This window comes from Chelonus insularis, unplaced genomic scaffold (genome assembly GCF_013357705.1).
Source record: "Chelonus insularis isolate UGA/USDA-ARS -01 unplaced genomic scaffold, ASM1335770v1 contig_128_pilon, whole genome shotgun sequence".
NCBI lineage: Eukaryota > Metazoa > Arthropoda > Insecta > Hymenoptera > Braconidae > Chelonus > Chelonus insularis.
In genome coordinates, this window is record NW_023276368.1 from 1031294 (window position 1) to 1047402 (window position 16109).

Genomic DNA, 16109 nt, shown 5'->3' on the forward strand with positions numbered 1-16109 from the left:
TTTCCTGTGCCCGTGGGTGCTGCGGAAATACAGAAAAAAGAAAAGAGCAAAGAGTGGAGAACCCAACTCTATTACATCGAGTACCTATAAGTTCTATTCAGTCGCATCCACTGGAAACACATGAGCTTGTGTATCAATAAATGCATTTTTTTATTTTATATCCAATTCTTTGGGGAAAAATTCAATTCCTTTAATTTGTTTTGTGAACTGGACCATTAATTTAAGCTTTGAAGGTCTACATTTTATTAAGACATCTAACAAAGCTTGATACATACAATGAATAAAATAACAAGTTATTTTTAATTTAATATTACTTTAAAAAATAGCAGTATTTTTTTTATTAAAATCCAGACAATGTCATTTTATGAGAACATTCATATGTATAGAAAACTTTGAAAAAAAACATTTAAAAAGAGTTGCCCTTTTATAAAACAATTCTTTATAACAAAATTTTAATTTAGAATTGTAAACAAATTTTAATGAGATTTCTCCCAGAACTTTTGTAATAATTTTCATAATATTCATTTTCATGTTTAAGTTAAATTCAATTACTCAATTACTATAGCGACAAAAAAAACGTGAGGAAAAAGGTGCACAATTTCTCGAAGGAATTCCAACATCCTCGTTATTCCGGTTAGTTCACAATTTGGCCAGTGTTCAGAGATAATGTGATGGCAACCTGCGTTAGCAAAAGCAGAATCCTCCTGGGAAAGGAAATGATAAGTCAGTGCACTCCACCCACCACGTCTTGCATCATCCCAGCTGTTGGAGAATTACGATAATGGTCATCCTCAGAGCTCGTTGGACTCCATGATCGATTTATTATTGTCTAATAGCCTCATATATTTTCACACATCACTTGTAATGTAGTGCGTTTGATTTTTAAGTAAATTTGCATGTTACCTCGTCAATTATTCTGTCATTGATGAGATATCCAGCTTGGAAATTATTTATAAATAATTAACTTTTTTCCTTGTTGTCAACAACTTTTTACCGAGACTAATAACTAATTATTTAAAGTTCACTTTAAAATAAAGAAGATTAATAACTCAGTCTAGAGGATCTTAAAATAAACGAATAATAATGAAATGTCAACAAAGTGTTAGCAAATTGAAGTATCTCAGAATTTTCTTAAGAATAGTTTTATTACTATCAACTACTGAGAAGTGGTTAAGTTGTAAAATAACATTAAGCATCTTGTTAGATAGTATTTTCTTCTGAATTACTCTGATATGGCCATTCTGAGCAAGTAATTCTCTCTTGTGGGGTGATACTCTTCATTGTCTTCTATCAAGATGTCTGTTAGTCTATCTAGTACTTAATTATTCTCGTAGTTTCACAACATTCCTTTCATAAAACTTATCTTTCACTTAAACATCATATTTCATCTTTTTATTAAAATTTATTCCCATTCAAATAAATAATCACTTCTCATTATGAATAATTAAATCTAATTACCTATTTACCCAATAAATTTTTTATGAAAAAATATTTCCTAAAATGAAATTAAGTATGAATCCATCCTAAATGTATTAAATAAAAAAAAAGTCATAAATCATTCAGGACTGTCGATAACGAAAGGTTTGAATTAATAGTTTTACGATTAAATTTTTTTTTTTCCATTCTATTTGAAGTTCTAATAAATTGCCAAGTGTAATATAGCCTTATAATTTTTTTTATTATGCTCCAAATTGGAAAGTTGCAAAAAGAAAATGAATATAGGATACTACACAAAGAATAATTAAATGGTAACAGATTTGATTGATAAAGTAATCAATGAAGTGACATAAAAATATATTGAATCTCACATCACTTGATTGACAATTATAATCCTTCCATTACTTCTTATACATAGCATATATTTACTTTCCAATTGTTTCTCATGAGAATGACCACAAATGCTCATTACTTTAGTCGATGTAATCCTCAGTTTTATTCGTTCAACATTATTTCCAGAAAGAGCTGCAATTTTCAATGTTACCGTCTCTTCCTATGCTTAAAGGATTGGCAGTGAATGAGTTCACACTAATGCTCTCTACATGGTATCATACCATTGCTAGGATTTTTATCCTTTTTACAAACAATTTTTGCTACTTTTCGATTCTATCTTTGTGTGCTCGTTCATTCGTACATGTCTGATCCTTGTAGAGTGAAATGATGTAGCCATAAAAAAACGATCTCTAAACTGCACCAATAACGCAGAAACGTTTCATTCAGATGGTTTTGGTATTCAGTATTACGACACATATATATTTTTATAAAAAGACTTAAAAAAATCAGTGGGGTGAAATGGGTAAGCTCTTTTTGAATGCTTTAGAAGGTTTTTCAAAGTTCCAGAATGATAATTAGAGTCGTTTTAGTTTTTGTCTGTTGGAAACTACCCTTATTTGAGGGTGTAAAGTGAAATAAAAAAAAGGTCATGAGATATAATGTGCACAGATAATTTTTTTTTTTGAGTAAAAAAAAAATGTATAGCAGAGAAAAATTGTAAAAACAATATTTAATTTGAATTTTTAAAATAACTATACGATTTAAATGCAAAGCTGGCGTCAATCTTAGAATTTTGTTCAAGAGAAGAAATCAAGAAACTTCACTGCTATGTAGTTAAGTCAGGTAATATCAAAGTTCAAGTTTCATCTTATGCCACAGCCTACTATACAGTCACGCCCAAACAGAAAGTAAACTTTTTAAGTTTTATTAAAAGTATTCATGGATGCTGCTACGTGCAGATTCCTTATTTAACCTTAAGCAGCGATATGTTAGACTCCAACTCCGCGACCACCAGTATCAATAGTAGTAAAATACTCCATCTGGTAAGACGTATACAACATAAAACAAGAGGGGTGGTAAAACTTAACACTTTTAAAGTTATTTTGAAAAGTAAGTTGGATGTAAAAATATTGAAAACATTGAAATTTACTCCAAAAAAAGGTGATGTATGTGATTTTTAATAAAAAATTGAATTAAATGTATATTATTTAAAATTTATTGTAGCTCACACTTGAACAGTAAGTTAAAATGCACTCCATGCAAGTTGGAGGAATATAATTAAAATACATATGGACGTTTAAACTTTTAATTTTCATTCTTAAGACTTATCTTCAAAAATATTGTAATCTTAAAAAGCACTGTTCTCTAAAATAATTTACCTAGAGAGAAGATAGATTACTGTAGTAAATGGTAAAAGAATCAATCAAATAAACTTCAACTAGGAATTTTAATTTTTAATATATTTTGAAAAATGATTCTTTATTTGATGAAAACTTGGGACAACTTTTTGCATGTGGCACATTTTTCTCAACTCTATCGACTATGAAATGAAGAATCAATGGCTTAGATGATGGAATAATATGAGAAAATTCATTTTTATGCACATCACTGCCAGTCAAACTTGTAAAAAAGAAATTTACCAGTATGCACACATGAGGACAACAGTAGAAACGTTAGTGAATTCGTAATGCATTATTCATCTTGAACGACACCAGAATGACTTTTTTATCGCTTTTTTTCTCCTCTGACTTACTTCTTCACGTATATAGCTATACCAGATGCTTCTATACAGAATGCTTGATGCTATTTGAATTCTCTTTAGCATATAACGCGCCAACCAAACCTGCAATCTAATTACTTACTTTGTCAATTTTTGTTTGCAATTATATTAATCATATAACAATGACACCAACTGACTTTTTCTCCCCATATATCATCTGGATTAAATATTAACATGCAGAACCATGATAAAGGATGTGTTGTAAATTGCTTTTCTTAATTCACCAAATGTACTCCTATATCCTTTTTTTTTTTTAAATAGCACTTTTTTTATTTTTATTGTTTTTTCAACAATTCCTGCTATCTAGCAGGCTAGAATCGTGACGCGCTATTTTCTGTTGAGCAAGCATCATTAATCTTCTCCAGTAAAGCGTCTGGGAAACGCCTCCATCCGCCTGAACTATTTGTTTCGTTGCAGACAAGGTGTGAAAACACATGTTAACACGGGACTTATCTTGATGCCTATGCAGTTTTACCTGGAGTAGTAGTCCTAGGTGGATCACTACTTTATTTCACATCAAGCAAAACCAACTAATGCTTCACTTGTCATATTTTATCATTTTTTCTATCAACACGTAACCCACTGATATCTACTTGATATCTTTCATCTTCATTCAATAAAATAATAGATAATGCCACTACATACAGCTGACTGTAATTTAACTTACCAATGGTTGTTTACGGTTCAATGCATTCAGGTCAAGTGTTTTGATGGACAAAGTACTTTATTCACGTTCAAATATGCACTTCCATTATCAATCTTGAAATGAGAGTTTCAAATAATGCTACTTAAGTGGAATTCGAAGACCTACCATGAATTCAGAAAAAAGTTTAATTTAATTTTAAAATTAATATTTATTTTAAATACATTTCTTACATGAAAATTTATAAATTCATTAATATCATAATTAATATTGGACAAATGTAATTTGCATTACAATTATTGAATTAAAATGTTAATTAATTAGAGTTAACAATATATTATGAGATTATATGATTGATATGAATTAAAAGAGCTCATTGCGATTAATTATTCAAATAAAAATTGATAAAATGTTTATATTTGTCTGTGCAACTTGAATAGAGAAGAGTGCACGTGTACCAACGATCCGGGTCGCGTAGTTCCTAGAGTTGCCGTGATGGTGCGCACGATCGTTTTGATTGTTCGTATGAAGAATGTCGTTTAAAGGTTTTATATACGAATCCAGCGTGAGTTTAAGCATACTTACCTGGCGCAGAGGTTACCGTGATCAAGAAGGCGGTTCCTCCAGGGCGAGGCTCTTCCATTGCACTACGGTCGAGCTGACCCTTGCGAATATCCCTAATGTGGATATCTCGGGCGTATAATTTTTGGTAGTCGGGACTGCGTTCGCGCTATCCCGGACCTTTAATCTAATCAACATAATCCCTTTAGAATCTACTCTCTTCAAAGAATCTCTCACTTGATAATAAGTAATAAGTTCCATTCTTCAGCAATGTCTAGATCTCTTGCTATTACATGAAGGCGAGTCCTAAACTTAATAAGGTGACAAAGATGACATATTTCATTATTTTTAATTAAAAAATTGCCTAGAAAAGTTTATGATGCATAATTATAAAGGGACAGGGGGGAGGGTAAAGTGAAATGAAAGAATGTTTAATTTCATTCTAAAATGAACTTGAAAATGTTTATTGCTTTTTATTTTTTTTTCCAATTTTTCGATTTATTAATGCATTAAAAATGATTAACATTTGTTAATATATTAATTAATTTGAATAATTTACATTTATTTCTTTGTGATCCACTTTATTCCCTATCTTCCTCTGCATATCTCTAATTAGAACATAGTTTAAATAAAATGATACCTAGATCAAACAAATCTCTTTTTCGCAAGCTTAATTTTTTTTAATTTCATCATAAAATTATAATGAGAAATATACTATCAATTAATAATTAATGGTCATATTCTGAGTCCTAGCTTAAAATTATACTATTGGAAATGGAGTTAAAACCCTTACAGATGATTAACTCAATAAATATTCTACCTTCTATTGCCTACTATTCTCATTCATTAATTATAATAGGGCTCATTAATTCAATCATCATTGTCATCCAATACGAATGTGTTTTCCATCATTAGAATTTATGAGTATTATTTATAATTTCATTATCAAATTGTTAGAATGAAACAGATAAAACCTACTATTAATATTTAAATAATTAATCATTCATTCAATCTTTCAAAAAACAAATAAAATTAACTGTTTCTATATACATAATTGATTATTGACAATTTTAAATTAATGCATCAAACTTAATTTTCGATTCAATCTTCTTCTAGAAGGAAAATGTAATGTTTATCTATCAGTATTCACAAAGATTAAAATTATTGAATAAATCTGTAATGAACAGGTTTTTTACTTTTGATTATTCACCGTATCAAGTGAACCCTTCAGACTGATATTCAAGCATCACCCGTGCAACTGGAAAGCAGTTGAGAGCATTAGATTACTTAAAACATACACCACTAGATGTCCAAATTTGTCTGGAAGTCTAAACCACCCCAAATGTTAATAAATACCAAATCAACACGATGGAAAGCATACTTACCTGGCGCAGAGGCTACCGTGATCATGAAGGCGGTTCCTCCAGGGCGAGGCTCTTCCATTGCACACCGGTTGAGCTGACCCTTGCGAATATCCCTAATGTGGATATCTCGGGCGTATAATTTTTGGTAGTCGGGACTGCGTTCGCGCTATCCCGGACCTTTAATCTAATCAACATAATCTGGTTGTTGGAGCCCATAGAGCAGTTGATTCTAACTAAGAATGATCAAAAGCTCTCCAACAACCCAACTCGATAACAATAGCCCCTCTGCTCATATATTTAGACTTTTATAATCAGTCTGTAATTAATTGAATCAACTTGTGCTTTCTATGTTTATAAATACAACAATAATGTCCAATTAAATATGAAAAATGTACTCAATTAAAGTTCCAATTGACAATCATGACTGGTATACTCTCTAAAGTAATGGCTTTTAAACAATCCACTCTATCAGATATATATTTTTCATCTATTTCACCTGCATGCTTTGTTTTGTTATCTAGTATTCGATATCGATTGAAACTCAAACAATTAACCATGTCACTTAACATATTAACAAAATATTAAACAAATAAATAACTCTCAGTGATAATTAATTGACCAACTATTTCTAGCATAATATTGAACTTTTATCTAATGTATCAATCATTAAACCATTACTTATTTATATTAATGTGTCAATCAACTGAATATAATATATTAAATTATTCGATTCCATGCATAAAAGTAATATTCGTAATCCTTTAATGCATAAAATATCCATCAATTAAAACTGCAGCTGACTGTTGAAAATAATTACGTTTTTGTATGACGTTGATTCGAGCGGCAATATATTGTAAAATCTCGGCATTTCAAATTTATTTGTTAAAAATAAATAGGAACATTAGTTCATTTTGCATGACTTTATATATTATTTATAAAAAAAGATTTGGTTGCAAATGTTTCAAACACTTTGGAAGGGATGCTGAGCATGCGCTGAAGATTTAATAATTCAGAGAACGACCAAGAAGCGCCAAATCTACGAGGGGTTGCGTTAGTTGGTTCACGTCGGTGCGAGAGTACACTGAAAAGGCGAAATATTATTCCCTTGACTAACTGACGTTCGTCATGCAAATGTATTAAAAGTGAATGACGACGTTGAAAATATTTTAAATTTATTTTCGCTTTGATTTATATCTTTAATATATCAGCAAAATTTTTTTCCCCTTTGTTCCATAAAACTTTCAAATTATCTTACATATTTTTTATTTAATAAACTATTTATAATTACTTCAATAAATTTTATCAATAAAAAAATTAATTGTTTAAGACATCAAATTTTATTTGTCTTGAATGACTTTTTGTTTATTTAAAAATATAATGTACATGTGAATGATCTAGAGTTGTGTCTCAAGCTTATTCATTGAATGATAAATTACAGAAAAAAGTGATAAACTCGAGTTACAAAAGTTCGACAGCATAGTTAATTACCGGTGTGTAATGAAAATCGTAATTATCGTGTGAAATACGAAATTGCAATGACTTTAATGAACAAAGTATATTCTATGGAGCGACAGAATAGAAAAAAAGAAATAATTAAAAACGAATGAGTGTTTTGTAATTAAAAAAATCAATAAGCCTCGGTGAATTTTATTTTATTTATTTAATTGTGAATCAAGAATATATAATACGTAGTGGATATATTTTTTACTGAGATAACATTTTGTAGAGACATGAAGCTGACACTTGTACAATATTTTATCGTGATAGTTTTGTCTTTTGTAGACAAAAGCGCTGGAGGCAGCTGTAAAGCAGCAAAGCTATGCTGTCAAGGACGTGATTCTGGATGTGTTATTCAAAAAGTTTCGCCAAATGCGATAATTGAGAGTCCCAAAGATAAGCCGTGCTACTGTGACCACGCTTGTCTTAAATTAAATGATTGCTGTGATGATTTTCGTGAAACTTGCAGTGGTATGTTTTTTTTTCATTTTTTTTCTTTTATATTAAATAAAAGAAATTTTTTTTTTCATTCTATGTACAGAGAAAGTTTGTTTTAAAATAATTATCATTGAATTTCTTTTTTAATTAAATAATCATTAACACATTATCAATTAGAGATATAAAAAAAATTTTTCGAGTGTATTTGATTGAAAAATATAAATTAAATAATTAAAACCATTTTTGTCTGGTTATTGAAAAATATTTATTGACTGAAATAGACCTGATGAGTTGACCGAAAGAGCTTCGGTGAATGCATGAAAAAAATCTATTCAAATCAACTTCACTTAACATCAAACGCATCATGTTAATCGATCATTCCTACATAATAAAACGTCAATGTCAAAATATATTTGACATTGCGATCTATAAATTTTAAAATTTCAACTGAATTATTGTAAAACAAATGAAAAGTATGATAATAATAAAACGAGAAAAGAATCAATATAAATCCGTGACTAAATTTAAAGTTCAATTTCAACTTCAAAATTTTTTATTTCTTTAATGTTCCAAGTGCCGTCTATAATTTAATTCCATTTTGGGAATCATCAACTTCATTGAAGATTTTGACGACTTACATTGATCTAAAAATCTTATTTCAGTCATCAATATCATCATAAATTTTTGGAACATTATTTATATGGCATTAATACATTTTTGAGGTTCAAAATAAATTTTATAAGATCCATTTTTAACATCAACTTCGTTAAAGCGGGCAAAATAACAAAATTGAAGTCGAAAATGGGCTTAGATTATATGTATGGTTACATACTTGCAATTCGAATTTCAACATCAAAGTTGTAATTGAAGACTTTGAAGTTAAAAAAATATTTTAAATTCTGTCTCGGGGAAATTCAAAGTTATATTGTATTGATACACAATAAAGCATAATCCTAAGTATTCGGATTCTACATACAAAAGAACATCTGTCAGTTTCCAGATCTTGCAATTTTATTCTTTGCAATTTTGTGGCGTATGAAATTTCTAGTAAAAGTAAAAGAGTCTCAAGCTTATTTATAGCTCTAACATACTGCGAAAGAAGTGTGTATAAAAGAGGACGCATGAGAGAAAGGATAAAACGTAGAGCTGCTTCAACATTGAAGAAATACAGCATTATAAGATCAACGCCTCTATATATTTTCTAGTCTATCCGAGTGTCCATATAAGCTGCGATAAATCCTTGCAGACACATACACATACACATGCGAATGATAAGTGATGTCTAAAGAATATGATTAATATTTTAAAGTGCCATTTAAAGGCTCATCTATTATCAAATGGCACACAAGCCAATGTTACTTTTTATTGATGGATAGAAGAAGGATTGAAAAAAAAAATGTTTCAATAATTGAGAGATCTTATATGTCCAAAAGAAATTGCTGTTTCCTATTTATTGATAAGAATTAATTTTTTATGATAGACTTCTGTTATTGTACAAGCAAAAGGATGATTAATTCATTTTTGTTCTTGAAATTGAGTTCAATCGAAAATCAATTCTAGAGGGATTGCCATGTGAAAGTGAAAGAATCGAAAAAGTATTCTATCTTTCCTTCTGCCATCTCCTGTTCTTCGTTGCTGTACTTGATCAATTTTTATCCTTTTTCCCCGAGTGTCTTGCGCCAGTGAAAGCTTTTGTCCAAAAGACTGATCGCCTGATCGATGGTACTGAACTGAAGCTCTCGAACGAAATCTCAGATTGACGCCGGAATAGCAAGATGAAAAGAAGAGAAAAAATTCTTTCAAGAAATATTTAACAAAAATTCTCATTCGATCAGCACATGAATTGAAAAAAAAAAAAATTTATATTCAACTAGACTTTTTAATTATGTTACCTTTATATTCGTTATCAGAGAAAGAAGAAAAAATGATATACAGAACTACTACGAAACTAATTCTCTTCAGATACTGAAGATATATCTCTTCAATATTCATCAAATAATATAAGATGAGATAAATTTGATTAATAATTGATATTAAATTTTTTTTTACAGTTGTCGACTGTACAGTAAGTGAATGGGGAACCTGGTCAGCTTGTGATAATTTATGTGGTGTGGGTATACAGTCAAGAATACGTGTGATCACACAATCTAAACAGAATGGAGGAAAACATTGTCCACAACTTGAACAATCAAGGATATGTCAAGAACACATTGGATGTCGCCATCGAGAAAAAGATTTGTATGCAAATAGTAAGTTCTCATATTTACTTTAATAAAAATTTAAATATGAATTCAAAAAATTCATTATTAAATCAGAATATTATTATCTCCTATCACTATTAAAACCCAATTGTTCAATAGAAGGTATTTTTATCAATAAGAAAACTTTTAATGATAAAATAAATTAAAATATATTGTTATTTATTTAGAAAATGGTCTAAGACGAATTAATTCTTTACTTGGCATGCTTTAATACTGATATAATTCTGTTTCTTTTTTTAACTTTCAGACGTGACTTTACTCATGACATGGTCTGAGGTGAATTTCAAGTTGAATGAGACAACGATCGCAGTTCACGGGTAAGTCGTGCATCGTATCCTTGATGTTCAAAGGACTAAGCCGGAAAATTACTCGTGTCACAGAAGTTGAAAAGCTATAAAGTCAAAATTGTAAAACGAGTATTTCATGTCTTTTATTTTCTGAACTCTTTAAGTACATCTGAGTATATCTATTGATACTATTATATCAAGCTATTCACAATACAAAATTATGCAATAATATTATTTTACAAGGAAATTTCAATTTAAATATTTAATTACATTAGATTCTATTCCATATAGAATGAAATTTAATTCCATCATGAGTTAATTTAATTTTTTATTAAAATTCATCATAAACATAGGAATATATTTAAATTCCAATACTCTTATTCAGAATAATATAATAAAATAACTTGACTAGTTAATTTTTTATGTAAAATAAAATTATTCAGCATGATAAATTGTTTGTATAAATTCAAAAATACATGAAACGAAAAATGAGTGATGATAAAATTAGTCAAGAGAGAATACTTTTGTCTGTGAAATTTATTTCTCGAACAGAACAAGAAAATTGGCACAAGTTCAAGTTCACAAACCCGATTAACTGAATTCAACAAAGTTTAATCCGTATGAAAATGTCATCGTTCTATGATTTAAATTTATATTCTAATAGAATAAGTTTTCTATTATTTTCATCACTACATATTCCTATTTCTTAAAAAATGTATTCGATTAGTTGAAAATGAGTTTTATCTTTGAAAATTTTCATTTAATTAATTTTCTCAAGAATTTCAATTTTGAAAATAATCTAAAGAATAATTGAATAAAATGAAAATGCTGAATATACATACATAATTGATGGATTAAATTTATCATAATATATTGCACAAATTAGAAATGCTGGTTAATCACATTAATAAAACATTATTATAATGACGATAGCATTAAATCAAAGTGTCTTGTTTCATATGCTAACTGCAATGCGATGAAAATAAATATATTGATTTAAACGTAACTACGATATTCTATTTCCAATAAGAGCAGGGATGCAATTGTAATAATATGCAATTGTATAAAATGCATCTGGATCAAAATTGGTTGATTATCCTGCATTGGAATATCTATTATATAAAACAGGACCAAACATTACGTATTAGACGAGTATTACGTGGCATAAACAATTACTATAATTCTGTACTGAATTAATTCTATTTAATTATTAAATAAATCTATCAAATATATTGATGATCTTTTTTTGGAAAAAGATGTTTAATTAAATGACACTATGAAGATGATATTTATTTAAATAAAATAGTCTTAAAAGGGAATAAATTATTTAAAATCTTTATAAATTTTTGATAGTAAAAGTAAAATAAATTTTTTCATTATCTGTAAAAAGCGAAAAGAGAATTTATGAGATTTTTCTGACATTTTTCAGAGTTTGCTCCACTTTTACGGTCATTTGGGCATCTCGAGCATGTGGCAAGGATTTTCCGGGTATAACTCTAGGTAAATTTTTTTTAAAAATATTTGAGTTTTGAGGCCAAACAAAGAAATAAAGAGAAAAAAATATAGTATCTCGATCATGGGAGAGAAAGATCTCTTAAAATATGAGAGTATATAAAAGAGTGAGGGACGCGTATGAGAGGTTGTTTGTCGTGCAGGCTGCTCTTCGACTTGAGTCTTCGGGTCAACGAGACTTGACTTCCGGGGCGTCCTAAAGTCCTCTCATATACCTCTTCTTTTTCTTCCCTCTTTCATCTCTTCTCACCGTGTAAATATAACCTCTGTATTTTTCCTCGGGCGAATTTATTTCGATTTTTATTACACCTAAAAAATAAAAGCTCATTATTTTTTCTACACAATACATCGAGAGATACAACAATAATTTCCCTTCAAAACAAAATATACTTCAATGTAGCAAAATCTTTTTTTCAATTTCCAAAAGAAAAGTATTTCATAAAAATAATTGAAGAAACTTTTTCAAAAGAAATTACTTTTTTTTTCTCTTTACATTACATTATTATTATTATTAATGTAGTTTATTTTTTCTTCCTTTATAATTCAAAAAGCTTACTAAATATTCCCTTTTCAATTTTATACATGGCAATTATAAAATGATTTTTAAACAGCAAATTAAAAATTCATTCTGTAATTCAACTCTAACAAATGTTCATTTTTGTTGAAATGAATTTGATTACCAAATGGTTAAATCCTGGATGTAATTTGCATTTGAGTTTTTACATCGTACAAGCTGTCTAAGGATATACAACAAAGTCATTTCCATCCAGATCCAAGCTTCATCCTCATACAACTCAAAGTAGCTTGAAGAAGGATTTTAATTCAAGCAAAACATTACCAACTTCCGTCACATGCCTCTGAACCTTTTACGATTTGTAGAATATTTTATTTTACCTCAATTTTCTTTCTTCCTTTCTTTTCAAAGTGTTTTCTTCTTTTACACCTTTTTTTTTATTTTTTTTTTTTACACGAACAGCGTGGCGAGAGTGATAAAGGCCAAGACAGCTTTACGATCATGAGCTTATCAAGTAGTTGCTCTTGCGTGTCTACCGTTGACATAATTGTGTGTGACAGTAACGCAACTCTTATCAAACTTATGCTTCAATTATGTTTTATGACTCTGTACACACCTGTAAAAACAACGTAACCAAAAGTGATATTTAAATTAAATTTTAACTTTAGTTTTTCAATATTCAAAAGTTTTATCTTTCTTAGTAAATATTTTTAAAACATCCTTTTAATTAAAGGTCTATTTAACCATTCGTTAATTTGTCATTTTTTTAATTTTTTAATCTTCTTTCAATTATTAACAAACTCTTGAATGAATTAAATTGAAAGTTCTTTGATTCACAACCATTTAAATGAATAATTAAGTTGATTATGTATAATGACAATATTTTTTTGTATACATTATTCTTATATAAGGAACTTTCTGGATTTTATTGCGTCATTGCGAGCCATAATTTCATTAATTGCTTTTGTGATAGGTGCACCTGTGATCCGTCTAAGCCGCCATCTAATTGCACGCTGCTTGGAGTAACACTAAAAAAACTTTATGACCGCAACTTATCGTGTTCGTTCTTTCGCGTGTTCACTCATTCGATAATTACGTCATGTACAGTAACGATGTTTAATTTTTTTGCTCATTAATGTTATTTTTACGGGCAATGTTGAATAAAATTCTCTCCCTCTGAGCTATTAATTCTTATGAATAAATTCAATCTTTTTACGAGATAAATTTTAATTAATTTGAAATTTTTATGCTACTTAAGTTAAAATTTTCCTTCCTTCACTTCATTCAGGATCTTTTTTAAATTGAATAATAATTTAGTATATAAATAAATGAGATTAATTAATTATTTAAATAAATGATATTTATATTTCTTTGAAATTTTACATTTCTTTCAAGTACAATAATTTATTAATGTTTTTTTCAAATTTTATAACACTGAAAACCCAAGTGTTTAGAAATTAAACACTTAAAGTGTTTGCAATGTTAAACATCATAAACAAACTACGGCAATTTTGTAGTCAACTTTTAAACACTTTTAGTGATTTATCACTAAACACTTGAATTTTTCCGGATTTGCAGTTAATAAATCATGTATTTATATAAAAAAAAAAGGTGAATAGTTCTAATCCCTTTTATTTTTCCGGTCAATACATTGATTTTTATTTAGAAATACTATACTATGAAATATAGTTATTTTATTTTTTTTCAAATCACATTTTTTTTGCAAATCTTTTCACAGGTACACAAATATGTGTCATCTGTAAAAATAACACAGGAAATGGAAACTGCCGGAATGAAAATCCTTTGGGATCAACAGGAATCGGCAGGTGGAAAATAATGACGTCCACATCAACACGATGTCATGGAAAATGGATTGACAGTACAGATATCAGACAACAGTGTGATCCAAGCAATTGCAAAAATAAAATGTTTTTCGTGTATATCTAAGATTAAACCGTCCATCAGACTTTTTTTCAACTAAAACGAATGTTTTACCGCACGCGATAATTTTCTTGTGACTGCAACACATAAAAAATATACACGTCAAAAATATTAGCATTGACAACTCAGTAGTTACTGTAAATAAATACTAACATTTTATTGTTAATATTGTAACGATAGGAGTATCATCAGAACAAAATAATAAAAAATAATTCAGTTTCTAAAATTACAGCTTATTTTAAAAATAATGTAGTTATGCAAATGATGATAATAATATTAATGGTGATAATTACATACAATTATTCTGGATATTTAATAAAATGTGATTATCTTTGCGAATTATGGACTATTATATCAAGCCCCCAATATTTTTCTTATTGTTAGAAAATAAAAAACAAAATGTACATGTATAAATATACCTATGATTAATCACTGTAGTCGTGACCATTGGGTTTGAAATACAATATGAAAATGAGAATATGTACAGTAAATTGAAACAATGGATTGAGAGATGACATATCAGTAAAGTTCAATTTAAATAGTCAGTCACAATGTATGCCAGACTAAAAATGTCTGTAACATTCATCGTATAAATAAACATTCATAATTCAGCCTCTAACCTATTTTTTATTCGTTTAATTTACATTTTATTTATTACTCCACTCGAAATCCTCATAATTATTTCAAAGAATTGTATTCTGATTAGAATGGAAATGAAATAGAACTATAGTTCAAGGTATACCTTGATGTGTGTTTCTATTTTTAAAACTTTATTGTTTTTTTTTGTATATTTTTTTATTATAAATTTTAAAGTGTCATTTTAGTTTACGATTTGTAGCTATAAAAATCGGTGCTGAATTAATAATGTTGTAAAATGATATTACATATAAACATAAGTTCTTTATGAAGTTATAAATATATTTTTTATGATTTATTTTATTATTAAAACTTACAAAAGGTTCTTGTAACACCAACCATTTGTTTTATTGATGATAAATTTTTATCTCGCATGCAGATATTTTTATGTTTACACCTATATATTTAATTACTCTAAAGATTGCTAGACAATTTTTATTTTTTTTAACATTATATTCAAGCCAAATGACTGATAAAGCTAAAACAAATTTTATCTAATCATTTATTAACCATTTTTGTGCCAAATTTTGGGAGACTTTTATCAGAGTGTATTCTAAAATTTATGGTAAACCACATTTTTCACACTAGTTATTATCCAACGTTAAATTAAAAAAAAAAAAAAAGATAAATCATTTGACCTCAACTTGAACAATTAATTAAAAAATCTCAATTTAAACTATTTTAAAAGATTAAAAAAATAAAAAAAAGTCTAACATAGAATAAATTCAAAAACAATAGCTGGCATTTTGAGATATGTTCTCTTCCTCGTACAAATAGAACACATGCTTCGTTAAAAAAAATATATATGTATATATATATATAAAATATATAGAGAAATATACAGAATAGGTATATTATTCTATGACCAGACAAATGCCAAAATGGACCGAACCGGAGTGAACGCT

At 28.4% G+C, this 16109-nt stretch overlaps 1 protein-coding gene and 2 non-coding genes across 4 annotated transcripts; all 3 read left to right on the plus strand.

The window, feature by feature from the left end:
* The first annotated feature begins 4770 nt into the window (after positions 1-4770).
* LOC118070014 (U1 spliceosomal RNA) lies at positions 4771-4932 on the plus strand. The gene has a single exon (XR_004690706.1). It is a non-coding gene; the product is annotated as a U1 spliceosomal RNA (small nuclear RNA).
* A 1199-nt stretch (positions 4933-6131) lies between these two features.
* On the plus strand, positions 6132-6293 carry LOC118070021 (U1 spliceosomal RNA). Its single transcript, XR_004690707.1, has one exon. It is a non-coding gene; the product is annotated as a U1 spliceosomal RNA (small nuclear RNA).
* Positions 6294-7187: 894 nt separating this feature from the next.
* LOC118069706 (somatomedin-B and thrombospondin type-1 domain-containing protein-like) lies at positions 7188-14614 on the plus strand. 2 transcript variants are annotated; one of them, XM_035088007.1, is made up of 6 exons: positions 7188-7260; positions 7557-8086; positions 10105-10302; positions 10562-10631; positions 12031-12101; positions 14366-14614. In XM_035088007.1, exons 2-6 carry the CDS (start codon positions 7849-7851, stop codon positions 14572-14574), a joined length of 786 nt encoding a protein of 261 aa, XP_034943898.1. In that variant the 5' UTR covers positions 7188-7260; positions 7557-7848; the 3' UTR covers positions 14575-14614. The 2 variants fall into 2 exon arrangements, with proteins under 2 accessions (XP_034943898.1, XP_034943892.1); XM_035088001.1 differs by having other exon boundaries at positions 7188-8086.
* Positions 14615-16109: the final 1495 nt, after the last annotated feature.